Source organism: Mus caroli, unplaced genomic scaffold (genome assembly GCF_978045245.1).
Source record: "Mus caroli unplaced genomic scaffold, Mus_caroli_1 scaffold_3, whole genome shotgun sequence".
Taxonomy (NCBI): Eukaryota; Metazoa; Chordata; class Mammalia; order Rodentia; family Muridae; genus Mus; species Mus caroli.
In genome coordinates, this window is record NW_028227258.1 from 76,296,483 (window position 1) to 76,322,579 (window position 26,097).

A 26,097-nucleotide genomic window follows, 5' to 3' on the forward strand; every position below is an offset into this window, starting at 1 on the left:
ATTGACTCAAAGGTAAAATACTTTTTAATCTGAGCATTAATCTTAAATTTGCAATCAAACTGCAAGCTGCAGTCAATGGAACAATGGCAGTTTTAACCATAATTTTTAAGTTTTTGTGCAAGGTTAGGATAATATCTACAACTTTGGGAAAGCAAAAGCTATGTTTAAAACAATTTATCACTGTTAAAATCAATATTAGAAGCATTACTATCATATTACGAAGTTTGGATATCAATTAATACCTATGAATATCTATCTATCAAAGCAAGCTTTAACGCTTTAATAAAGAGGCATTGCTTTATATCTTATCTTAAATTTTACTATTTAGGATAGGAACCACATTAATCATTATCTAAACTAGAAATATCTTAAGAGACTCAGCCTCTGAAGCTTAATCTCAAACTCTAACTCGCTTCAGGGCCTCACCAACTTTCTCCCAGGTTCCACAATCTATAGTTTCTTCTTCTTTGAACCATGGACAACAGCTATCTATCTTATCTAAAAGATTTCTTACTTTGAACCCTTCCTTCTTCCACCTAAGCAGCTTTCTAAAAAGCTGCGGCACACCGCCTGTCTCCGTATCTAGTTCCGATTAACGAACTACTGACCCCAAGCAGAAACAGTGTTGGGTCAGCACTGATTCAAACTTGATTCATATCCTACCGCATCCTCAGCAACACTTTACAAAACTGAAATTTTAGGCTAGCGCTAGCATGTGTACCTGTCCGTTGCTCCGATGCTCCTCCGATACGAAGATCCTTTCCTTTCTTGTGGAGCTCCACACAGCAGTCGTTTCTCTTAGCATCCCTCTGCCATTCTTCAGGTCCCAGTTCTGGCGCCAACTGTTGCGGCCTGCCCGCAGTCCACAACACGAACGGTTCAACTGAGAATGGCAGTTCGCTGAAAAGAGAGGAATCTAGACGGGGTGGAAGAAACAATGGAGCTAAGACAACATCCTGATCAAAGCTCAATTTTACTATTTTCAGACACTCAGTTATAAAGGAAGGGGGAGGGAACCCAATATCCCACCAAGTAACTCAGGGTCCAGTAGCAGGACGAACACGTGTGTGCCTCCAGGCAGCAAAGGCAGGTTCCAACAGTAGGCGTGGCAGGACGAATGAGCCGGTAGCTCCACCCTTGAGCAAGCAGGTTCCAGGCTGGGGGAAGGGAGGCCACACTTTGGGGTCTGGGTTACCTTACATTAGGATGATATGCTCTAGTTCCATCCATTTGCCTGCAAAATTCACGATGTTCTCATTTTTAATAGCTGAACAGTATTCCATTGTATAAATGAATCACACTTTTTGTGTCCATTCTTCAGTTGAGGAACATCTGGGTTCTTTCCAGCTTCTGGCTATTGCAAATAATGCTTCTATGAACATAATAGAACATGTGTCCTTGTGATATGGTGGAGCATCTTTTGGGTACATGCCCAGGAGTGGTGTACTGGGTCTTCAGGTAGAACTATTTCCAATTTTCTGAGAAACCACCAGATTATTTTCCAACACACACACATACACACACATACACACTAATTAATTAGTTATCACACATCAGCTGAGTGGTAGTTCTTTTTCACATTGTTGTGATAGAATACTGGCAAAAACAACTTGAGGGGAAGGGTTTATTTTAGCTCTTTATTCAGGGAATACAACCCATCCCGTCAGGAGAGACTGCAGCTGAGAGGCTCATGACTGCAGGGGAAGAAGCCTGAGCTGACTGGCTACATTGAAGGGACAGACAGTGGGGAAGAGAACTTGGGCTGGAAGCTAAGCCAGGTTAGAAGATGGGATCTATGCCCCATTACCCAGTGACCCTCTGCTCTTCTTCCATCTAAGTCTCAGTACTTAAAGGTTCTACAGAGTCCCAAAACAGTGCCACCCATTGCAAAGGACCAACTGTTCAAACACATGAGTCTGTGGAAGACATTTTACATTCAGCCATACCATTTGACCCCTGACCTCCATAGGCTCATAATGTCAAGAACATTAGAAGTCCCCATAGTTGTACAACTCTAGCACTGTTCAAGGTCTCCTCCATAACTCAAGGTAACCTTTAACTCTGAGCCCCTGTAAAATCAAAGACAAAGTTCTACCCTTCCAGTGTTCAATGGCACCAAGCCAATATTCTGAATCTAGATGGGAGTATAACAAGGAAAAGAACAGATCAAAGAAAATCAAAACCTACCAGGGCAAGCACCAACCATGCAGCTTCAAGTCTGACACCTAGAGCTCCCACAGGCTTGGGTGGCCCTGCTCCTCCAACTCTGGTTTCTATAGCAAATGTAGACTCCTCCTTGGGTCAGTTTGACTGGGAATCTCCAGCTTGTTCCAGTGGGTGTGCTGCTTTCTTAGCTTAGGTGACATCTGGGCTTCAATTTCCTACCGTTGCACACACTCCTAGGTGCTTCACGAAGGGAATCCTACTCAGCTAGACATTGCCTAGCTTCAACTGCTTGGTGTAAGCCTTCACACTATAAAGCTTATGTTCTAGGTTTTTGCAGAGTGGCACAGCAGGGACGCTGCTGCCACATCCAGCTTGTGATGTAGCCCGGCCACTCTCCTCCACAGCTCCAGTGGCCTTTAAGCCCTGAGCCAGGGAGGACATTGCTCTGGCAGTCTAACATACAGCTGTGCTGCTGCTCTGCCTCCTCAGGCACTATCTATTTTCTCCTTTAAAGAGAATTTATATTTTTATAGACTAGATGGATGGAGTCCTGTCCTCCAAAGACCTTTCCCATCATCCCAATAGACAGTGGGAGGTTTCTTTTTAATTGCACTCAGTCTCGTAACAATGACACCCACTTTGCATCCTTAAACTTACTCATGCTTCTTCCCTTGCCAAGCTGCACATTTTCCACATATTGCTTCTCCATGTTCTGCTTTCATTCATGTAAATATGATTAAGAACAATGAACGGTAACTTGAATGCTATGCTGCATTGAAATTTGCTCCACCAAGCAAGAGCCCTTGGACCCCTTTAAAAGGGCACAAGCACGGGCTTCACTGTGTATGTGTATTGGCTCTGTGGTCTTCTGAACGCCCTGCAGAATGGCCCAGTAAGCTCCGCCTCCAGCATACTTGGACTTCTGTCACCTGAAACCCCAAACTCCTCCCCCTTCCCCTAAGAGTGCTTCTGATATTCTACAAACCACATGGCTAGGTTTTTCCACAACCAAAACCTATTCAGTGATTCTAATTTTCTGCATTAGTTACTTTTCTCATTTCGCTGACAGAATACCTGAAAGAAATAACTTGAAAGAAAGATTATTCTCGGCTCGCAGTCCTGGAGATTTAGTCTATCACGGCAGGAATGGTGGGGGGCCTGGGGTGGGAGGCAGCTTGTTCCTTTGCAGTGCTGGTCAGGATGCAGGGTGTTGGGCCAGGACTGGGGATGGGCTGCAACCAGCAGTTTTGCTTCTCAGCAGCCCACTTCTGGCAGTTCACCCCAACTCTAAAGGCTCCCAACCTTTCTAAGTTGCATGCCTTCTGGAGTGCAGATATGTGAGCCTGTGAGGGTATTTCACACTCAAAGCATATTATTAGTTCACACATGCGGTACATGATTTAAAAAGTGGAAAGAGCATATAGTGAAATAAGTCTCCCTCTCATTGCAGTTCCCTCACCACTGAGTGCTCCACAGCCTTACAGTTCCTGTGCCTTCATACAGACCATTTCAGATTTATAGGTCTGTGGAAGAATGCTCTACTTTCCCCCCTTAAGTATGGCATGCTATCTTTGGTGTTTTATATATATCCTAGCATTCTTTCCATATGTATATATTATAAACTAAATATACACATAACATATATATGTGTGTGTGTATATATATATATATATATAGTATTTAAGAACCACTTCTTTTTAAAATTGTGACTTAGTATTCATTATATGGAAATACCATAATTTATTTAACCAGACTGTGTTGAGGAATATACAAGGTCTTCCCAATTGCTTGCTATTTAAATAGTGCTATACTGTGTGTCACTTGAGGTAGAGAGATAATAGTGATTAAAATAATGTGTCTGAGGTCTGACTTGACAGGCTCCGTGTCTGAAGCCTGAATTAGACAAGTTCCCTCTCTGTTTGTTTGGGTGTTTGTGATAACAAACTATCACTAAAGCTATAGCTCTAGGATCTGAACTACTAGGCTCTTTTGTATTCTATATAAGTTTTACAATGAATAAATCTTAAAAGTGGCTTTTTAACTTTTTTTTGAAGGAGAATAGTTGATATACCTGATGCTTTAAATGGCCTTAATAGTTCCAAACCAAATTTCAGGTATAAATTTGCATATTAATTTTGATTTTTTTTTTTTTTTTGCTTTTGCTTTTGATTCTGCTTTGCATTCAGTTGTAGGGACTTGGATGTGACCTAGTTGGAAGGAAGCCTGTTTTGTGAAATTAATGTGTAAAAACATGGTGGGATTATTCCTTGGTATATTAACCGTGCTCTGCAATCTTGTTAACTGTTTTGAAGCTTGCATTTATCCCAGCTTGAAGCCATCTGGAATGTGTGTATTAGGAGAGTTTTCTTCGTGCATATTCTGTGAATTAACCAAGGTGGCGGAATGAACAGTTACTTCCTTACTGAAATGATGGGTCAGAGTCAGACTGTGGCAAATTGAGGCAAGCACAGGAACACCAGAGGCCCGCTCTTTTTCTCTGGTCTAGCATTGCCATTCAATACTGTGAGAGAGGCGGGGCGTGGGGATGGAGTGGGGTGGGCTGGGCCCGAGGATTACAGCATGGGAGGATGTCAATTTAGTAAGATTTTGTTTGGCTCTAAGAAGAGGTTGTTTGAGGAAGTTGGGTACAAAATGAGCCCCCTCAGCTATTAGTTGTAATTGAGGGCAACAAGTTCACCTCTCTTCAGGTGTTCCCAATATTTGAAGAGTCGTCACCCTTAGAATTTTATGTGGTAAGCACATTTACGGTAATAGACTTTTTATGTATTTAGTAGCAACCAATTTAGAGCATTCCAAATGTGTGGTCTAAAACAATGAGTTTTTCTACTGACAGTTGTTGAGGAAAAAGGCAAAGATTACTAATCACAGAAATGGTGTTGAGTGGTTAGTTTTTAGACTGTGGATTTCTTAAAGGAAATGTTCTTCAGTAGTAAAGATGGACAGATACAAACTCATTGCAACTAGAATTCCTATGCGTTGTTGTCCAAAGGCCTTTATATTTCATTGGTGGTTATCTGATTGTAACAGCTTTGATAAGTACATAAAAAAAATTATTTGAGCTAGAAGAGACCTAAGGAACAAAGATTGAGTCCTAAGCAGTTACCTAAGTGGGTTTTAATGAAGACCTCCCTCCTTTGCTCCTTAAGGTCTCACAGCTCTTAGAGACGGAGCTAGAGCCTGTACCCCACCTGCTAGCTTCAAGGCTAAGTTCTGAAGTGGAGACTTAATGCTTTTAGGTCCTAAGCTTAGCTCTGAACTCTTAGCTCTCTGCAAATCAACAGAACTATCAGGAGGAGATGAAGTAGAAATGTAAGGGAGCCGGCCTGGCCTTTCCAGGGTTCTGGGTACTGCTCTGACCCGGCACGCCAACCCTGAAGATGCAGCACTCCCTGACTTGTGTTCACGACCTACTTTTCTTCTGCTCCTTTTGGTCCATGGAACACTTTGTCATATATCTTCAAATCCCCATGTTCACAGGCCCCTTCTAAGTAGGTTTGCAAATATAGGTAAGTTTCCCTTAATACAGTCTTGTTTTGGCTCTGTTCTTAAAGGTAGCTGTCCCTTTGCTTAACTTTTTTTTTTTTTTTAATTTGGAGTGCAAATTTTTGTTTCTTTGAAAAACACAGAAACATTATGGGAATATGGTTTCACCTCAATACCAGGTGTGGGCTATGAGGCTGCTTCAGATTACCCACAGCAGCTGATCACAATTTGCCTCGTGCTTTAGCAGGGGTGTGATTTTTGCCAGCTGCAGATAGCTTCTGTGATTGTGTGACCTTAGAATTTTGGGGACTTTTCAGAGGGTTTATAAATGCTAGGGTCTCAAGAAGGAGGGGTGTGTATGAGGTCTTGTTGGTTGGTTATGGTTTGTTAAGAAGTTATGTGCAAAGAAGAAACAAGAAGAGCTTAGATATCCTCACAGCAAAGAGCAAACCTGCTTCAAGGAACTCAATGCCCTTAATCAGCAGGAAGTAATTTAATAACAAGCCCACCCACCCCCACCCCTTCCCTCTCTATCCTTGTTTCTCTCTTTTAGGGTTGAAAGGATAGAAAAAAAACAAAAACAAAACAAAGTTCCTGATAATGTATTTTTTTGAGGAATGCCTAACTTGCCTAAGTGTTGTAGCCTTCCAGAGAATAGGAAGTCAGGCTGCCTGGGCGTGAGGTAGAGGCAGTTCTACCTGGGACGAGGTGTGATCAGGAAAAGCAGAACCTCAGCTTGTTTATAAAGCACTGGACTTCACTGGGACATTTTATCCATGCGTGTGAATGTACTTTGTTCTCAATAATCTAGGTTTCTTGCTGGTCTGCTTCTGAGGACATAGGGAAAAGGAACCCTTAGGACTTCCACTTTGATGATTATGTCTCATATTGTATAATTTTGTAATATGGAGCATATGTTTATTCTTTCATAACCAAATGCTAAAATATATGGCCATTCAAAACAGGGCCAATAAAACTATGTCTGATTCTTATGGCTGCTAGTCCTGTTACCATTAATATTTAATGTAAATTTTCTTTCCATATTGATGAAATAAAACATTTCCATATATAATATTAAAGATAGAAATGTAGCCAATGGTGATGTCTTTGGAAACGATATAGTCAGTTTTGGCTTCATTGTGAAATTTTTGTGATTAAATTCTAGGCTGTCATAAATGTATTTTGACAAGCTATCTCTTTTTATCCTTACTCCACCAAATAAAAAATTTAGCAACTACACCATGACACCTGTTTGCTACCACTGTTACAACAGTACTCTGGGGATTTGTGTATCTGTGTGTGTGTGTGTGTGTGTGTGTGTGTGTGTGCTAGTGATTTGTTTGAAGGAAGAAAACAATCACTTGTTAAAGTGGAGCATTGTGAGGAGCTCTCTCAAGCGTGGGATTTGAGTATTTATTTATGGGAAGTGTTTGGCTCTGTATGAAGAGTGACAAATGCCACCCTAACCATCCCAACACCACATGGCTTAGACTGAGAAGAACAGAGGACATAGAGAAATGACTACCATGCTTGTGACTCATACATTCTAGTTAGCGGTCACTCACCTGTTTCTAGCTTTTGGCTTTTTTTTTGTCTCTATGCTTCATTTGTTTCCTTTGGTCATGACCTGAAAATGCAGAAAAATGATGGGAATAACATAAACCCGGGGAAAATACAGGAAAATGTAGACAATGTATTGAAACTGGCAGACAAGGAACTAGAAGTCCTTGACTCAGAAAGGACTCAGCTATATCAGAGTCTTGATATAGCTGTCCTAGATATGGAGCTGTCTCCCTCAGGTTCCTATTGCCCCAGAGAACACCTGGCATTTACTTCTCTGCTAGCTGGACAAAGGGGAATGGAAGCATCGGGTGTGTTTGTAGTGTTTGTGGCTAGGTTGAGGATCTTCTGGCACAGGTTTTTCTGTCTCTAATTTAGACTATCTAACTTTCTTCATTTCTTCTTTCTCTCCCAAGTTTTATTTTTGCTGTTGTTTCTATATCCATGACACAGTTTGAATCTTTGCAAGCCCCCCATCTTAAAAAGTGTGATTGGAAAAGTATAAACCAGTGGAGCTGCGTTTTCCTAGAAAAGATGGATAACCTGAGGGAGTCAGGTCAGGGAGGCACTGCAGCCCTTAAGAAGAGTATAACGTCCTAGAAAGTGCTCTGGACTTGGGAGCCAGAGACATATCTATTTCTACTTCTATCAAAGCTGACTTGTAAGCGCAGAGCCTTGGCTAAGATGTTTTTCCTCTGGATTGCATTCTTCCATCTCTGAGAATTCTAAATATAAGTTCTCTCTGAGAGCTGTATTAAAGCACCTTAGATAACAGCATTCTTCCCCCTTCCCATTTTCTTTACTCAGAGGCAATTAGGAGGATGGATGTTGTTCTTTGCTTTGAAGAAGGACTTTTAAATCCAGGAGTTGGAAAGCATCTTAAGATGTCTTGCAGTTTTTCAACCTCTGGGATAAACTAGGTGCTTTGATTGTCTTCATTATCACTATAGCCTCTGGATAAAGGTATTGGTGATGTCTTAGGCGTATAATGCTTAGGGTGGTGAGGACGTTGACTCATAATCCGGTTTTATCACTAAGCACACAGCTGCAAACTTAGACATTGATAAACAATAGTCAGGTATCCTAGGCCAAGTAAGGAGACCAGGAGTTGTGGTCCGTGGTCTGCAAATGTGGGGCTGCTGCTCCCATTATTTCAACCATCAGCTGGATCCAATGAAGCACAGCTGCTTGTGGCAAGGGCCATGGCCATTGGCGGACAGTGTTCATGGAAAACGCCCATTTGTATTATTAGCAAATACAGGTTTGGGAACACAAATATATCTACAGTAAACATGACTATGGAAATTTTCACAGGCCGTTTTCCTCAAGTATGTGACTGTAGTCCTTAGATAGGCCTTCCTTGCTGCATAGCTCAGTACACTACTGCTCTTTGATTCTTCTATAAAACCATACTCGCAATAATTATTCTTGCAAGCTCTCCATTCTTATGACTAACCCCTGTTTTAAAAATCCTTTTATTTTGAATTGTCCTCGCACCTATAGGAGTTCTTGCTTTTGAATGTTTCATGTTTTCTTGTGTTTAATTCTATACTCACGAAGAGCTTTTCCTAGAAATCCAGCTTGAGTCAGTATCAGATCTGCTCTCACATTTTTGTGGTTGGTGGAGGAGAACAACTGATCACTGTTCCCTTTGCGACATCCTTCTTATGCATTGAAATTAGCTCCTCCAAACCTGCACACGTCTGCAGGTATTTTTCACATCTGTCTGACTGACTGACTGTCTGTCTGTCTTCTATCTGTGTTTGCGTGCACACGGACTCACACACACACTCACACATGTGCATGCCATGGAAAGTGTAAAGAGATCAGAGGATAATTTACAGTCTTTTCAGATTTTCTCCTTCAACTGCGTGGGAATCTGAGTATTGAGCCCAGGTTGTCTGGCTTGGCTGCACGCTTCTTTACTGCTGAGCCATCATGGAGACCCAAGTCTGAGGACTTAGCATGGTTCTCTGATAACTGTAATCACTTTCTTCAGGACTCTCTCCAGTCTGTACACTGAAAGAAATGCTATTGTGAGCTCTCCCTAGTCCTTCTCTGGGCTGATTGAACTGTCTGGATAGTACTAAAGTCTTACTGCTTTTGTCAGAGACTCCTACAGATTCAGGACACAGTCTGTGACCTTAAGTTTTTCCAATGAAGATAGTATCATAGCTAGATTTTCTTTATATTTCATCCACACAATTCATTTTTTATTTATAAGTTTCCCACACTATTTTTTTGTTTTGGATGGGTCACTCCTAACCAGTTTGTCAGGGTTACTTGGATTCCTATTGTATTTTAGAAAAACCAGAAACCTTCACCTACTTTATAGCCATAAAATGATTGAGACTCAATCTTCCTTCTTTCCTTCCTTCTATTTTTTTTTTTCTTTTGGTGATGTAGGATCTCTTGTAGCTCAAATGTTTTCAATTTCACTATAAAATTATTGAGAAACAAAACAACAAAACTCAACTGTATTGGGTCAAGGAGTCTAGATGGTGTGTGTGTGTGTGTGTGTGTATTCTAGTTCACATGTGTGTGTGTGTGCGTGCATGTGTGTGTGCTTATGTGTGTGCTGGTGTGTGTGCCTGTGTACATGTAAAAATGAGCAGTTGATGCTATGGGTCTTCCTCGATCACTTTTCACTTTATTAACTGAGGTAGGGTGTGGTCTCTCAGTTGAAACCAGACACTACTCTTGTGGCTAATCTAGCTGGCCAGCTTGCAGTAAGGATTCTCATCTCTGCTTCCTGAGTGCTGGGATGGATAGGCACAGCACCAACCAAGCTCTTCTGTAGGCTTGGGATCTGAACTTGACTATTCCCATTTGCCCAGCAAACCCTCTATTCCCTGGGCTGTAGCCTCTAAAGCTCACCCATGGGTCAAAAAACTATTTTTCTTGAGACTGTTGACTTGCAGTTTTCTTATTACTCTGTGTTTCATAAACTTTGATGAAAGTCAATAGCACAGTTCTGACCTAGTTGTAGAAACTAAACTTGGGTGATTTGGTTCAATAATTTGTGGATAATGAATGCTTTTAATGGAGAGAAGAAACCCCATAATTGTTTAATACATGCACATAGGTTAGTGGCACCTTAGTTTACAATTTTTTAGTAACAAGCTGAGGGACTAGGAGATGTTTTAGGTTGAATATAGATAATACGCTCTAACTGTCATATAGCTACTCTTTGTGTTGGATTTTGTCTATCCTTTTATTTAAATTTAATAGCTAGTGTCTAGTTTAATATATGAACATAAGATGCATTTTTTTTATTATTGTCATTACAGGTTTTGAAAAATGACCATGAAGACCGAAGAAATTACATTTTTAACATGATACTTGGAGTTAATCACTGCTTATGGCATTTTCTTGAAAATTAAATATGACTTAAAAGCGTCAAAGGTTTATGATGTCATCGGTTTCAACAGAAAGCAAACTCCAGCAGGCTGTGAGCCTGAAGGGAGTTGACCCAGAAACATGCATGATTGTGTTTAAGAACCACTGGGCACAGGTAATATATGAGCTCCATGTCTTATGCTGCTGTCAGCACTCCCCAGCCTCTGTCACACTGAACCAAGATTTCCTACTCTGTGACAGCTAGCTGGCTTTCTTGAAACACTGGGTGGGAATGGCCCTTTCAGTCAAGAGAAAAGCAGCTTTTTCCTCCTGATTTCCAACAGTGTGTATCTGATTAAAAACACAGTTTTCACAAAGGACTTGTTTATGAAGTATTTACTAAGTACTATGCTAAAAACTTCAAATCTTCTATATCATTTAATCTTCTCCAGAAACCAATAAGGTAGTTGGTAGAAAATGGGTTAAATGACCATTTGGAGGTTCTGCAGCCAAGGAATTACCAAACCTGACATTGGTACAGAGATCTCAGTCTCTTGAGTCCAAAGCCGGTGAATCTGACCTCAGTGCTTGGCCATCGTCAGCCTTGTGAGCCCTGTACAGTGTAAGAACAAGTACCTGGCTGTATGTGAATCATCTTTTCTAAGCCCGTTAGTTTCTATGGATGATTCATTCTGACTTCTCTGTAGCTTTTCTCTGATCGGCTGGTATGGGTAATTAAGGGTTGTATGTTTAGAAAATTTACCAGCCTGCCCCTTTCCACAGAAAGCTTGCGGGGAGTAAAATAAACAAAATCGGTGGGGGTTTTTTTGTTTGTTTGTTTTTGTTTTTTCTACTTGTCTGACGTTATACTCCCCAGGTGAGCTGGTAAGTGGCTATTTATGTGACAGTTTTTTAATGACTACCAGGTTCCTTCCTGTGTCTGGAAATAACACATGGGTTAAACTCCCGAGCCTGTAAATCACAGCAATTATAGGGGGACACAGTTTAGATCAAAAAAGAGCAAAATCAATTCTGCTTCTGGGTTGTTCCCATCTTGTAGTTGCTTTTCACTGCTCGATGTAAAGCTTCCATGATTTTTTGTGCTTTTCCATTACTCTGAGTTATTGTTCACATTTTAATGGATTTACTGTGGGTACCGAGGACACCACTCCTATAAGAAAGAAAGTAATTCAGGGTGATTCTTGATAATTAGATAACTACCTTTGGCTTTGCACGTTTTAAAGCATTTTAAAACAGCAGCTCCAAAGTAGGCCCGTGAACCCTGAGAGATACCTGTTTGAACGTGTTTATTATTTTGTGCATATACTATGCACAGTGTATCTGTGTATCACTATATACTCAGTTATTGATTTACTTAAATATTTGTGTCTATTTTTAGAGTGGATTGCTATACTGCTGGCATTTTCAGCTTATCATCCATTTGACTGGTGAAGCCTATCTTTTAAATGTGAAATCTTTGCCCTGGGGCCTCCTGAGTTTGCATATAATACATTTGATTATGAACCTTCCTCCTGAGGTTACTGTGATGTGATCCATTTGGCTTTGGGTGCTGGGCTTAGAGACCCTGACCTCCTGATGGTGTGTAGGTACATCTGCCCTGCCCAGTTCTGTCTCTTTATCCAAAGCAGTTGGAGTGCTGCTAGAATGTCCTGTGTCAGAAATGTGTCTGCCTTGTTTTCATACTGTTGAGAGTAAATACTGGTTCTAGAATTCTACTGGTCATTTCTATACCCAGTATGAATGGCCTTGACATTATCAGACACTGTGCGTTATCTGAAGCACGGTGCAGGTGCTTAGCACCCTCCTGTTGAACTATACAGAGCTGAAGATGAGACTATCTTATTAGAGGGAATGATGTTAGTCGTTAAACAGTTCCCACTGTGAAGTGTGAGCCTGTCTGATGATGGTCCAACCATTTCTGTAACTTTGGCTAGGGTTTCTTTATTAACAAAAAGAAAGGACCTTTTATTAATTTCTTTAGACTTGGCTTTTCCTTCTAAATAAATCTGGGAAATGCCATCAGTCTCTGTCTACAGAGGTTCCGGGAACCTTTCCATTAACTATATGAATGAAAATACTGGCTGAGAAGTTAATTCAGGTGGGTGTCTAAGTGGCTGTTTCCCCTTAGAGGTTGAGTTAGCCAACAGTTCAAGTGCATCCCTGGAGCATCCTAGGAGGGACAGCTACAGGAATCGAGTCAGGGCTGGCATAGGTGGGAGTGGTGGAGGAAGCCTCAGTCTAAGCAGCTTGATTGTGGAAGAAGTTTCGATGGCAGAGGAAGGACACATTTCAAGAGGAATATTGGTAATACATGCTGTTTTGACTTTTTTTTCTGGTGAAAAAGAAGGTTGGGATGGCAAAAAATTTCAAGTAAGGAAGCGGTATGGACTGGGAATGGAGCCCTCCTGCTGTCAGGACTGGCTGTTGTGAATTCATTTCTGGACTTGCATACCTTGGCTTTTTACTGTGGCTTCTGCTGGGGTGAATAAAGGCCAACTCAAGTTAAACTCTGACTTGTGCACATTTGTACCTGCCGGGACTCCAGCCCCAACTCCCCCGAGGCAATCAAGAAAACCTGAAAGGCCTCTCGGAATGTGGCGCAGTCAGGACTAAACAGCTACCTTTTATTTACTGGAGTGTGCCAGTACACTTAACTGCTCAGTACAATGCTTTTGTTTACCATAAATTAGGAAAAATGAAGGCAGCAAAAGTCTGTGCTATCTAGAATCCATCTGTGTTAGGATCCTTCAGTATAAATTCAACATAACTGACATGCATTTGACAGGCTCTGTTGTACTATTTATGAGTCCCTACTATTGCAGAGCTTGAGTTGCAGAGCTAACAGGGCGGGTGGTGAGGGAGGTTGCTTTCTGTCTTGGCCTATACTGTCTAGGGCATTTAGTTCTGTATCTGGCACAGCTCACATCCAAGGCAGTCCATCATTCCAGGGATGAGGTCTTGAGTTGCCTGGTACTGCACTTGAATTTCCAAAATGCCCCTGGATGTGATGTCATAGCTGAGGAGCGCACCACAGACAACCAGGAGAAGCCTCCTCCCTAATGGTGACCCTGGAGAATGGAGGTTTAGGAAGTTGTGCCTGGCCCATGCTTCCTCTCCCCTTCTCGGGTGGTCATCTTTTACCTTAAGTTACAAATGGACCTAAAATCTAGATCCCTCTAGTTGGACTTTCCAGTGGCTTGTGACCACCCACAGGCCGGGACGGCACAGACCATTCCTTAGATTCTAGCTTCGATTCTAGACTCCAGAATTGAAGTAGCTTCTGAGAATCCAGAATTGAATTTTCTTGACATTAGTGTCTGCCATTATCCTTGGCAAATGTCCTGTCACTTCATGCCTGTGTGCTGAAGTGCTTGCTGCTCTTCTGCTGCCATGTTCCCTCATTCAGTTAAGTGCTGCTTTCTACAGGACACATTTGGAACATCATTTCTTCCAGACACTTTCATGCTTTCACTCTGCACCCCACCCAGGCTTTCTTTTACTGTCCCATCTGCCACCTTACATTGTAGTGGTCTGTATAGCATCTGCTTACCATCACCATTGTGAAGCTCCTCAATATCAGAGGTGTTAGTGACTCATTTGTATTTCTGCTACCATAATTTAGTACAGCATATTGTAGATGCTCAGCAAACCCTTGAACAGCAAGGCAGCGAACCAGAAACATGTTAGAAGAGCCAGGCAGTTTAGGAAGCCAGTTTAACCATACACTAATTTTAAACCATTGTATAATCTGCTTCCAGGAGGATCTTTGGACTTACCTTCAGCGATAAGAAGGAGTATGTACTTATGTTGAATTCTTAGTCATTTACAAGAACATTGTATAATAAGGCAGGTTATTGCTTTTATCGCCTCTGTATCTTTGAATTTTCAGCATGCAAGAGGGTTCAAATGGAAGGAAGCACTGAGCTACCAGTCAATAAACTGCTCAAGTAAACAGGCAGATGAATGAAACCACCTACCCTGGTTATGTCTCATGGCACACTTGTACTTTGTGACTGCATGCACCTTGTAGTAGTCATTGTCTCCTTACTTGTTTCAAGCAGAGAGACAGAGGAGGTGGTGGTGGCATGGGAGGAAGCTAGGCAAGGTGGTGTATGTTTGTATTTCTACTAGCTTGGCAGCAGAAACAGGAAGAGCAAGAGTTCACAGTCAGACTAGGCTATTTAGTGAGTTCTAAGCTAGCTTGGTCTACATAGTTAGACCCTTTCTCAAAACAATAAGAAAACAACAAAAATTATATTTCCATCCATCTAATAAATAAGCTAGGTCTTCTTTTTACTGAAAATTCTGTACTCAAAAAAAAAATTCTGTCTTTAAAGTGTCTTGTTTGTCTTATGGCATTCTTACACTGTGTGTCTGTGTGGATCTTGTTCTGTTCTGTTTATTGTAGACAGAGGAAATGAGTTTTTTTTTTTTTTTAAATGGCCCTGCTAGGTTACTGTGATTTTGACACAGAGTAACTCGAGAAGAGGGACTCACAATTGAGAAAAATGTCACCACAAGACTTGTCTGGGGGCCATCCCTTTCTTAACTAGTGATTAATGTAAGGAAGGCTCAGCCCACTGTGGGTAGAGCCACCCCTGGGCAGGTGGTCCTGGGTAGTATAAGGAAGCAGGCTTAGCAAACCATGAGGAGCACAGCAGTAAGCAGTGTTCTTAAGCTTTAGTTCCCACCTCCCAGTTCCTGCCTTCCGTTCTTTCCCTGGCTTTGGATGATGTACTACAACTTGTAAGATGAAAGAATCCTTTTCTTCCCCAAGTTGCTTATAGCCATGGTGAATATCACAGCAAGAGAAACCACAAGTAAGAAGTGTGTATTAATTATACATCATAATTAGTTCATTATGGTACTTTCATATATGTAATATGTATTTTTATCATATTCACCTCTTATTACCCTGATTTGTTCCCCCCCACACTCCTATTGATCCCTGCAAAAAGAAACTTTTTTTGAATAAAACTGACAGTGGTGTAAACAAATAACAAGAAAATATTGGCAGACATTTGTGTCACTTAGCAACACAGCAGTAATAGCTTTCCTGGTAGGGCCTGTGTCTCCAGCGTTCTGTTTTCTGAACAATCTCACGTAGCTCACATGGCTTTGAGCTCTTGGTCCTTGTGTTTCTACCTCCTAAACCTTGGGATTAAAGGTGTGCACTGCCACACCCCACCTTTATTATATCTTAAAATCCCTGATTCAGACAAGCCTGTGCAGCTTCTGATATAGCTGATATCATGCAAGTGGAGTAAGTAAACCTATTTTACAAGGGTGTTATAGTTTTACTGTTAGACGAAAGAAAGCCAGGCATGGTGGCACATGCTTACAATTCTAGCTACTCAAGAAGACTTCAAGTTCAAGATCATCTGGAGCTACATAGCAAATCTAGGCTACTGCAGCTGGCTTAGATTCTGTCTTAAAAGCCAAAACAGACAGGCAGCAGCAACAACAAAACAAACAATAGCTTGAGGATGTAGCTTTAGTGGTAGGGCATGTGCCCAGTGTAAGACAAGGCCCTGGGTTCGATCTCCAGTTCTGAAAATAAGAGAAGGCTGGCAGGCAGACAGGAGGGAAAGGGGAGAGGGAGGGTGGATTGAAGGAAGGGAGGGAAGAAAGGAGGGAGGAAGGGAAGAAGGAAAGAAAGAAGGTAGGCAGGCAGGCAGGCAGCTGGTTTGCAGCCCTGGTAAGACCCTGTAGAGACAGGTACTCAAGGAATGTCTCAAATGGAAAGACTCAGCCATTAAGTAATGAGCAAGGACACAGTGTAGTTGTTTGGTACATAAAGTATAATTTGGCCCATGACAGTTAAATTCTCCCCTTCTGTGCAATGAAAAAATGTTGCTTAGTAACTTTATTTTTTCCACAAATGCCACTTTAAATTAGAATTCCAAAGGGTTTGGAACTGTGAGTTTTTTCACGTGACTCTCTTGAAATAAGTATGCCCCAGTCAAGGTGGCACAATTGCAGGTTTATGGAAGACATAGACCAACAGTGAGATTGACTGAACCCAGTCTCCTGGCGGAGAAACACTTGTGTTTATCACAAAGAATAAACCATCTGGTAGCTTGAGGTAGAATTATGTGGTTAATATGGACCTTTGCTTTGTTTCTTATTTAGGGTTCATCAGTATTTAATATTCAAGCCCATTATCACTGACTGATGGGGCCATATTAGGGACCAAGGGTGGGAATATCTGATGTTCTTTAAAAATCGTACCCTTAATAGCACTCATATCTAAAGGTCAGACGGCTTTAAAATTAGGTTAAATTCAGCTGTTAGGTTAAGTGTAGCTGATCTGATGGTAATTTGAAATCCATTGTTCACACTGTTCGTTTTGTGTTTACTTTTAAATTATGTTAATTTATACATGGGATTAAATAAGACCTAGGCTCATCTTCGCTGCCTCTCTCATGCATATGAAAGATGAAAAGGACACTTAGCTATGTTGAGTGCATCTATTGCCTTTAACTGAACTGGTTTAATTCACAAGTATGGGCTTTTATCATATGCTGACCACTTTATTAAATATTATTTTCAGTTTAATAAGGTAAACTTGCTTTGTAAAGAAAATGTTTACCGAGTTAGGGAAGCAGAAACCGGCCTGAGTAGGGCCACAGGCCTCATCCGGCCGGACCAGCACCGGTGTAGCTAGAGCGCAGGGTCGGCTGACACCCGCCAGCTACCCACGACCCCCGCCACAGGATTTTGAGACTGCTGGTGAGTGGAACACAGCTTCTGCTTCAGTCCAATCACGCGGGACCTGAGACTGCTTTGGTTGGGGAGGCAGAAATCCGGCCTACGTAGGGCCACAAGCCTCTTCCGGTCAGAAAAGCACCGGGGTAGCTAGGGCGCAGGGTCGGCTGACACTCGCCAGCTACCCACAACACCAGCCACAGGATCTTAAGACTTCTGGTGAGTGGAACACAGCTTCTGCTCCAATCCAATTGGGCGCGGGACCTGAGACTGCATTAGTTAGGGAAGCAGAAAACTGGCCTGAGTAGGACCACAGGCCTCTTCTGGCGTACCACCAGCTACCCACGACCCCCGCCACAGGATTTTGAGACTGCTGGTGAGTGGAACACAGCTTCTGCTCCAATCTTTAAACAGTGACATCGACAACAACTAACCCCAAAGATTACCAGATGGCAAAAGGTAAACGTAATAATCTTACTAACAGAAACCAAGACCACTCACCATCATCAGAACCCAGCACTCCCACTTCGCCCAGTCCAGGGCACCCCAACACACCGGAAAAGCTAGACACGGATCTAAAAGCATATCTCATGATGATGGTAGAGGACTTCAAGAAGGACTTTAATAACACACTTAAAGAAATACAAAGGAACACTGGTAAACAGGTAGAAGACAGTAAAGAGGAAGCACAAAAATCCCTTAAAGAATTGCAGGAGAACACTGCTAAAGAGTTACAAATCCTTAAAGAAAAACAGGATAACATAATCAAACAGGTAGAAGTCCTTACAGAAAAACAGGAAAACACATCCAAACAGATGATGGAAATGAACAAAACCATACTAGACCTAAAAAGGGAAGTAGACACAATAAAGAAAACCCAAAATGAGGCAACACTGGAGATAGAAACCCTAGGAAAGAAATCTGGAACCATAGATACCAGCATCAGCAACAGAATACAAGAGATGGAAGAGAGAATCTCAGGTGCAGAAGATTCCATAGAGAACATTGGCACAACAATCAAGGAAAATGTAAAATGCAAAAAGATCCTAACTCAAAACATCCAAGAAATACAGGACACAATGAGAAGACCAAACCTACGGATAATAGGAGTGGATGAGAATGAAGATTTTCAACTCAAAGGACCAGCAAACATCTTCAACAAAATTATAGAAGAAAACTTCCCAAATCTAAAGAAAGAGATGCCCATGAACATACAAGAAGCCTACAGAACTCCAAATAGACTGGACCAGAAAAGAAATACCTCCCGACACATAATAATCAGAACAACAAATGCTCTAAATAAAGATAGAATACTAAAAGCAGTAAGAGAAAAAGGCCAAGTAACATATAAAGGAAAGCCTATCAGAATTACACCAGATTTTTCACCAGAGACTATGAAAGCCAGAAGATCCTGGACGGATGTTATACAGACACTAAAAGAACACAAATTCCAGCCCAGGCTACTATACCCAGCCAAACTCTCAATTAACATAGATGGAGAAACCAAAGTATTCCCCGACAAAACCAAATTCACACATTATCTCTCCACGAATCCAGCCCTTCAAAGGATAATAACAGAAAAAAACCAATACAAGGACAGGAACCACGCCCTAGAAACAACAAGAAGGTAATCCCTCAACAAACCTAAAAGAAGACAGCCACAAGAACAGAATGCCAACTTTAACAACAAAAATAACAGGAAACAACAATTACTTTTCCTTAATATCTCTTAATATCAATGGACTCAACTCCCCGATAAAAAGACATAGACTAACACACTGGCTACACAAACAAGACCCAACATTTTGCTGCTTACAGGAAACTCATCTCAGAGAAAAAGATAGACACTACCTCAGAATGAAAGGCTGGAAAACAATTTTCCAAGCAAATGGTCTGAAGAAACAAGCTGGAGTAGCCATTCTAATATCTGATAAGATTGACTTCCAACCCAAAGTCATTAAAAAAGACAGGGAGGGACACTTCATACTCATCAAAGGTAAAATCCTCCAAGAGGAACTATCAATCCTGAATATCTATGCTCGAAATACAAAGGCAGCCACATTCATTAAAGAAACTTTAGTAAATCTCAAAGCACACATTGCACCTCATACAATAATAGTGGGAGACTTCAACACACCACTTTCACCAATGGACAGATCATGGAAACAGAAACTAAACAGGGACACAGAGAAACTAAGAGAAATTATGAATCAAATGGATCTGGCAGATATCTACAGAACATTCTATCCTAAAACAAAAGGATATACCTTCTTCTCAGCACCTCATGGTACCTTCTCCAAAATTGACCACATAATTGGTCACAAAACAGGCCTCAACAGATACAAAAATATTGAAATTGTCCCATGCATCCTATCAGATCACCATGGACTAAGGCTGATCTTCAATAACAAAATAAATAATAGAAAGCCAACCTTCACGTGGAAACTGAACAACACTCTTCTCAATGATACCTTGGTCAAGGAAGGAATAAAGAAAGAAATTAAGGACTTTTTAGAGTTCAATGAAAATGAAGCCACAACATACCCAAACTTATGGGACGCAATGAAAGCATTTCTAAGAGGAAAACTCATAGCTCTGAGTGCCTCCAAAAGGAAACTAGAGAGAGCACACATTAGCTGCTTGACAACACACCTAAAAGCACTAGAACAAAAGGAAGCAAATTCACCCAAGAGGAGTAGACGGCAGGAAATAATCAAACTCAGGGGCGAAATCAACCAAGTGGAAACAAGAAGAACTATTCAAAGAATCAACCAATCAAGGAGCTGGTTCTTTGAGAAAATCAACAAGATAGATAAACCCTTAGCCAGACTCACTAGAGGGCACAGGGAAAGCATCCTAATTAACAAAATCAGAAATGAAAAAGGAGACATAACAACAGATCCTGAAGACATCCAAAACACCATCAGATCCTTCTACCAAAGGCTATACTCAACAAAACTGGAGAACCTGGATGAAATGGAGAAGTTCCTAGACAGATACCAGGTACCAAAGTTGAATCAAGATCAGGTTAATGATCTAAACAGCCCTATATCCCCCAAAGAAATAGAAGCAGTCATTAATAGTCTCCCAACTAAAAAAAGCCCAGGACCAGATGGGTTTAGTGCAGAGTTCTATCAGACCTTCAAAGAAGATCTAATCCCAGTTCTTCACAAACTATTCCACAAAATAGAAACAGAAGGTACTCTACCCAACTCATTCTATGAAGCCACAATTACTCTGATACCTAAACCACAAAAAGACCCAACAAAGATAGAAAACTTCAGACCAATATCCCTTATGAATATTGATGCAAAAATCCTCAATAAAGTTCTTGCTAACCAAATCCAAGAACACATCAAAACAATCATCCATCCTGACCAAGTAGGAGGTTTCATCCCAGGGATGCAGGGATGGTTCAATATACGGAAATCCATCAACGTAATCCAGTATATAAACAAACTCAAAGACAAAAACCACATGGTCATCTCGTTAGATGCGGAAAAAGCATTTGACAAGATCCAACACCCATTCATGATAAAAGTCTTGGAAAGATCAGGAATTCAAGGCCCATACCTAAACATGATAAAAGCAATCTACAGCAAACCAGTAGCCAACATCAAAGTAAATGGTGAGAAGCTTGAAGCAATCCCTCTAAAATCAGGGACTAGACAAGGCTGTCCACTTTCTCCATACCTATTCAACATTGTACTTGAAGTCCTAGCCAGAGCAATTCGACAACAAAAGCAGATCAAAGGGATACAAATTGGAAAAGATGAAGTCAAAATATCACTCTTTGCAGATGATATGATAGTATATATAAGTGACCCTAAAAATTCCACCAGAGAACTCCTAAGCCTGATAAACAGCTTCGGTGAAGTAGCTGGATATAAAATTAACTCAAACAAATCAATGGCCTTTCTTTACACAAAGAATAAACAGGCTGAGAAAGAAATTAGGGAAACAACACCCTTCTCAATAGTCACAAATAATATAAAATATCTTGGCGTGACTCTAACTAAGGAAGTGAAAGATCTGTATAATAAAAACTTCAAGTCTCTGAAGAAAGAAATTATAGAAGATCTCAGAAGATGGAAAGATCTCCCATGCTCATGGATTGGCAGGATCAACATTGTAAAAATGGCTATCTTGCCAAAAGCAATCTACAGATTCAATGCAATCCCCATCAAAATTCCAAATCAATTCTTCAACGAATTAAAAAGTGCAATCTGCAAATTCATCTGGAATAACAAAAAACCTAGGATAGCAAAAACTCTTCTCAAGGATAAAAGAACCTCTGGTGGAATCACCATGCCGGACCTAAAGCTCTACTACAGAGCAATAGTGATAAAAAACTGCATGGTACTGGTATAGTGACAGACAAATAGACCAATGGAATAGAATTGAAGACCCAGAAATGAACCCACACACCTACGGTCACTTGATCTTCGACAAGGGAGCTAAAAACATCCAGTGGAAGAAAGACAGCATTTTCAACAAATGGTGCTGGCACAACTGGTTGTTAACATGTAGAAGAATGCGAATCGATCCATTCCTATCTCCTTGTACTAAGGTCAAGTCTAAGTGGATCAAGGAACTTCACATAAAACCAGAGACACTGAAACTTACAGAGGAGAAAGTGGGGAAAAGCCTTGAAGATATGGGCACAGGGGAAAAATTCCTGAATAGAACAGTAATGGCTTGTGCTGTAAGATCGAGAATTGACAAGTGGGACCTCATGAAACTACAAAGCTTCTGCAAGGCTAAAGACACCATCAATAAGACAAAAAAACCACCAACAGATTGGGAAAGGATCTTCACCTATCCTAAATCAGATAAGGGACTAATATCCAATATATATAAAGAACTCAAGAAGGTGGACTCCAAAAAGTCAAATAACCCCATTAAAAAATGGGGCTCAGAACTGAACAAAGAATTCTCACCTGAGGAATACCGAATGGCAGAGAAGCACCTGAAAAAATGTTCAACATCCTTAATCATCAGGGAAATGCAAATCAAAACAACCCTGAGATTCCACCTCACACCAGTCAGAATGGCTAAGATCAAAAATTCAGGTGACAGTAGTTGCTGGTGAGGATGTGGAGAAAGAGGAACACTCCTCCATTGTTGGTGGGATTGCAAGCTTGTACAACCACTCTGGAAATCAGTCTGGCAGTTCCTCAGAAAATTGGACATAGTACTACCGGAGGATCCAGCAATACCTCTCCTGGGCATATATCCAGAAAATGTCCCAACCGGTAAAAAGGTCACATGCTCCACTATGTTCATAGCAGCCCTATTTATAATAGCCAGAAGCTGGAAAGAACCCAGATGTCCCTCAACAGAGGAATGGATACAGAAATTATGGTACATTTACACAATGGAGTACTACTCAGCTATTAAAAAGAATGAATTTATGAAATTCCTAGCCAAATGGATGGACCTGGAGGGCATCATCTTGAGTGAAGTAACACAATCACAAAAGAACTCACACAATATGTATTCACTGATAAGTGGATATTAGCCCAAAACTTAGGATACCCAAGATATAAGATACAATTTGCTAAACGCATGAAACTCAAGAAGAATGAAGACCAATTTGTGGACACTGTGCCCCTTCTTAGAATTGGGAACAAAACACCCAGGGAAGGAGTTACAGAGACAAAGTTCGTAGCTGTGATGAAAGGATGGACCATTTAGAGACTGCTGTATCCAGGGATCCATCCCATAAGCAGCTTCTAAACGCTGACACCATTGCATACACTAGCAAGATTTTGCTTAAAGGACCCAAATTTAGCTGTCTCTTGTGAGACGATGCCGGGTCCTAGCAAACACAGGAGTGGATGTTCACAGTCAGCTATTGGATGTATCACAGGGCTCCCAATGGAGAAGCTAGAGAAAGTACCAAAGGAGCTAAAGGGATCTGCAACCCTATTGTTGGAACAACATGATGTACTAACCAGAACCCCAGAGCTCTTGTCTCTAGCTGCATATGTATCGAAAGATGGCCTAGTCGGCCATCAATGGAAAGAGAGGCCCATTGGACTTGCAAACTTTATATGCCCCAATATAGGGGAATGCCAGGGTCAAAAGAATGGGAATGGGTGGGTAGGGAAGTGGGGGGCGCTATGGGGGACTTTTGGGATAGCATTGGAAATGTAATTGAGGAAAATATGTAATAAAAATATTAATAATTAAAAAAAAAAGAAAAAGAAAATGTTTACCAAGTATATTTTGTTTGGTTTTACTCTCTCCCCTACTATGACTCTTCCAGAATGCCTGCAGCTATGGTACACGTCCTAGCCGAGGTTTGCTTGAGTATGTCAGAGCAGACAGTGCCTGCAAGGGCCAGGCCTGCAGGAGGCACTGTAGGCAGCAGCCCCAGTGTTGAATTTCACCTCCCACCAGTCTAAGTTAGAGTCAGAATGGTGGGTAAAACTGGCAGCAGGCAGAGGACACAGGCACAAGAATGAGAGGGTTTGATGGCAGTGATGTGAAGACAGAGAACAAAGGGAAAGACAAGAAAAGCCCAGGTCACGTGGGGAGTCAGTCTGCAGCAACCTGGAGGACCTGGCCGCTTTGGATAGAAGCTCTTTGGCAGTTGGGTGCAGACTGAGTTCTACCAGGAACCTTGAAGGCTCCTGCTAGGGTAGGAGCCAGTCCTGAGTGTGGCCTCAGAGTCCACCTGAAAAGCAGGTCACTGTATGTCTGCTGGCAGGGACAGGAAGGAGAGGGAGCCTGCAAAGGCTCTACCCAGAGGAGAGGCAAGGCTCAGGATTGGTAACAACATGGACACAGAAGCAGTCAGCACTTGCTAAACGTGGGTGCTCAGTGACTCACACTCACACGTGTGTGTGTGTGCGTGCACACACACACACACACACACACAGAGAGAGAGAGAGAGAGAGAGAGAGAGAGAGAGAGAGAGAGAGAGAGAGAGAGAGAGGCATAATTAAAAAAAAAAAACTGGCCACACCGTTTATGTTCAGTTATAAAGTTCTCTGTTCTCTTCTCTCTCCCTCTCCCCTCTTTCCTTCCCTCTCGCAAACAGGGTCTCTTTATGTAGCCCTGGCTAGTTTAGAACTCACTGTGTAGTCTATGCCAGCCTTGAACTCACAGAGACCTGCCTGCCTGGCCTCCAAAGTGCTGGGGATTAAAGACATGGGCCAACACACCCAGCTCAGTTCTCTTTTAAAGGTGTTTCCTAATAGGACTGGGATTGTAGCTCCGTGGTAGAGTTCTTGAGTTGGAATCAATATTATGTATATGTATATATAATATATAACAATAGTAGGTATATATTATATATAAATGATATATTAACTATATACACATACATACATATATGCATATATAGGTTACTTAGTCTGAAGAAGTGATTTATGGTTGTATGAATTGTTTTGCTGTATATTATATACATATATTAGATGCACAATAAATATTTGCTTAAATATATGTGACATAAATATATATCCCTATTTATAAGTTTATATTATTTAGGCATTCTAGAGAACTGGACTTGCAATAATTGCTTTATCCCAGTATTGTCCTTCTCTTTTTATACATTAATACAAAATAACCTCTCTTATTTTGATCTTTTAGATTTACATTATAAATTCACAGGAAATTACAGGAAAGAACTAGTTGATCTTAAAACCTCATTTGTCTTTGTTCCCTTCTCTTCCTTCCCTCCCATTTTGATTTGTTAGACATGTCATCTATGCTAGTCTTGAACTTGTGATCCACTTTCCAAGTTAGGATGACAGGCATGTACTGCTATGCCCAACCTTGTTTGATTTTCTCAGAATGTTTGTGATTTATGCACATGAGTGTTTGCCTGCAAGTATGAAAGTTCATCTTGTGTGTGCCTGGGACCTGCACAGGCCAGGGAGGGGCTAGATCTGCTGCAACTGGAGTTAGAAGGCTGTGAGTTGCTATGTGGGTTTAGGAAACTGAATCTGGATCCTTTGCGAGAGCAGCCCGTGCTCCTAACTGATGAGCCGTCTCTCCAGCCCCTATGTTTGCTCTTTAGCAAATCACTTCATTAATATTTATATATAATTTGTGTGCGATAATATGATTCACTTACCTAACAGTAGGTATATTGTATGGTGATATATTTTGGTTATAATTTTCTTCTTCTTGACCATCTGGGTCAATGGTATTTTCATTTTTCCTTATTGGAAAAGAACAGTGACACAAACATTTTAGGCATTTTCCCTCAAATCAGATTAACAAGTCAATGGGTAAGAACAAATTCACAGCTGTTACTGCTTACTGCCAGATTATGTTTTTTCAGAAAGACCAAGGTGGCTCGGCATAGCACTACCCATATATAAAGCAGTCCCGGTTTTAGACAGTTTACACGGTGAGCAGAGTGAGAAGTGTAAATGCGTTTTACCCGGAGGTCTAGCTGTAAAAACAACTCTCACGAGCAGACTCAACACATGGACTTGGAAATCATAGCACCAACAGAGCTCTAGCTGATTTGTCCTTCAGAATGTAGAACCTTCAAGTTAGGGACTTTAGGGATTGGAGGATGTGTGGTGTTGTTGAAGAAAAACCCCTTAGAACCAGTTTGTCACTGTGTTCCTCCCTGTAGATGTTCTCAAAACCCAGAGCCAAAGCTCAGTAGGCCTGTGGGGATTCTGCAGCATCCTGGAAGGTGCTGTCTGGTGGTATGTAACAAAGAGAATGTGCAGTGTCTGCCATGTGGCCACCAGTCAGTGGGCCATGGATCATTTGGGTGACCGCTGAAGAAATGCCCTTTCTCATGAAAAAAGTGTCAACTCAAAAGTTTTA

At 41.3% G+C, this 26,097-nt stretch overlaps 1 protein-coding gene across 4 annotated transcripts in view; it reads left to right on the forward strand.

Moving 5' to 3' along the window:
* Positions 1 to 26,097, forward strand: part of Fhip1a (FHF complex subunit HOOK interacting protein 1A) — a 252,082-nt gene that overhangs the window by 151,448 nt on the left and 74,537 nt on the right. For 2 of the 4 annotated variants that reach the window (XM_085835794.1, XM_021158436.3), the window contains one exon: positions 10,521 to 10,744. The exons of the other annotated variants lie outside the window; for them this stretch is intronic. In XM_085835794.1, the coding sequence (XP_085691920.1) occupies positions 10,640 to 10,744 (105 nt within the window). In that variant the 5' untranslated portion in view covers positions 10,521 to 10,639. The remainder of the gene's footprint in view (positions 1 to 10,520; positions 10,745 to 26,097) is intronic. 4 annotated transcript variants of the gene reach the window in all.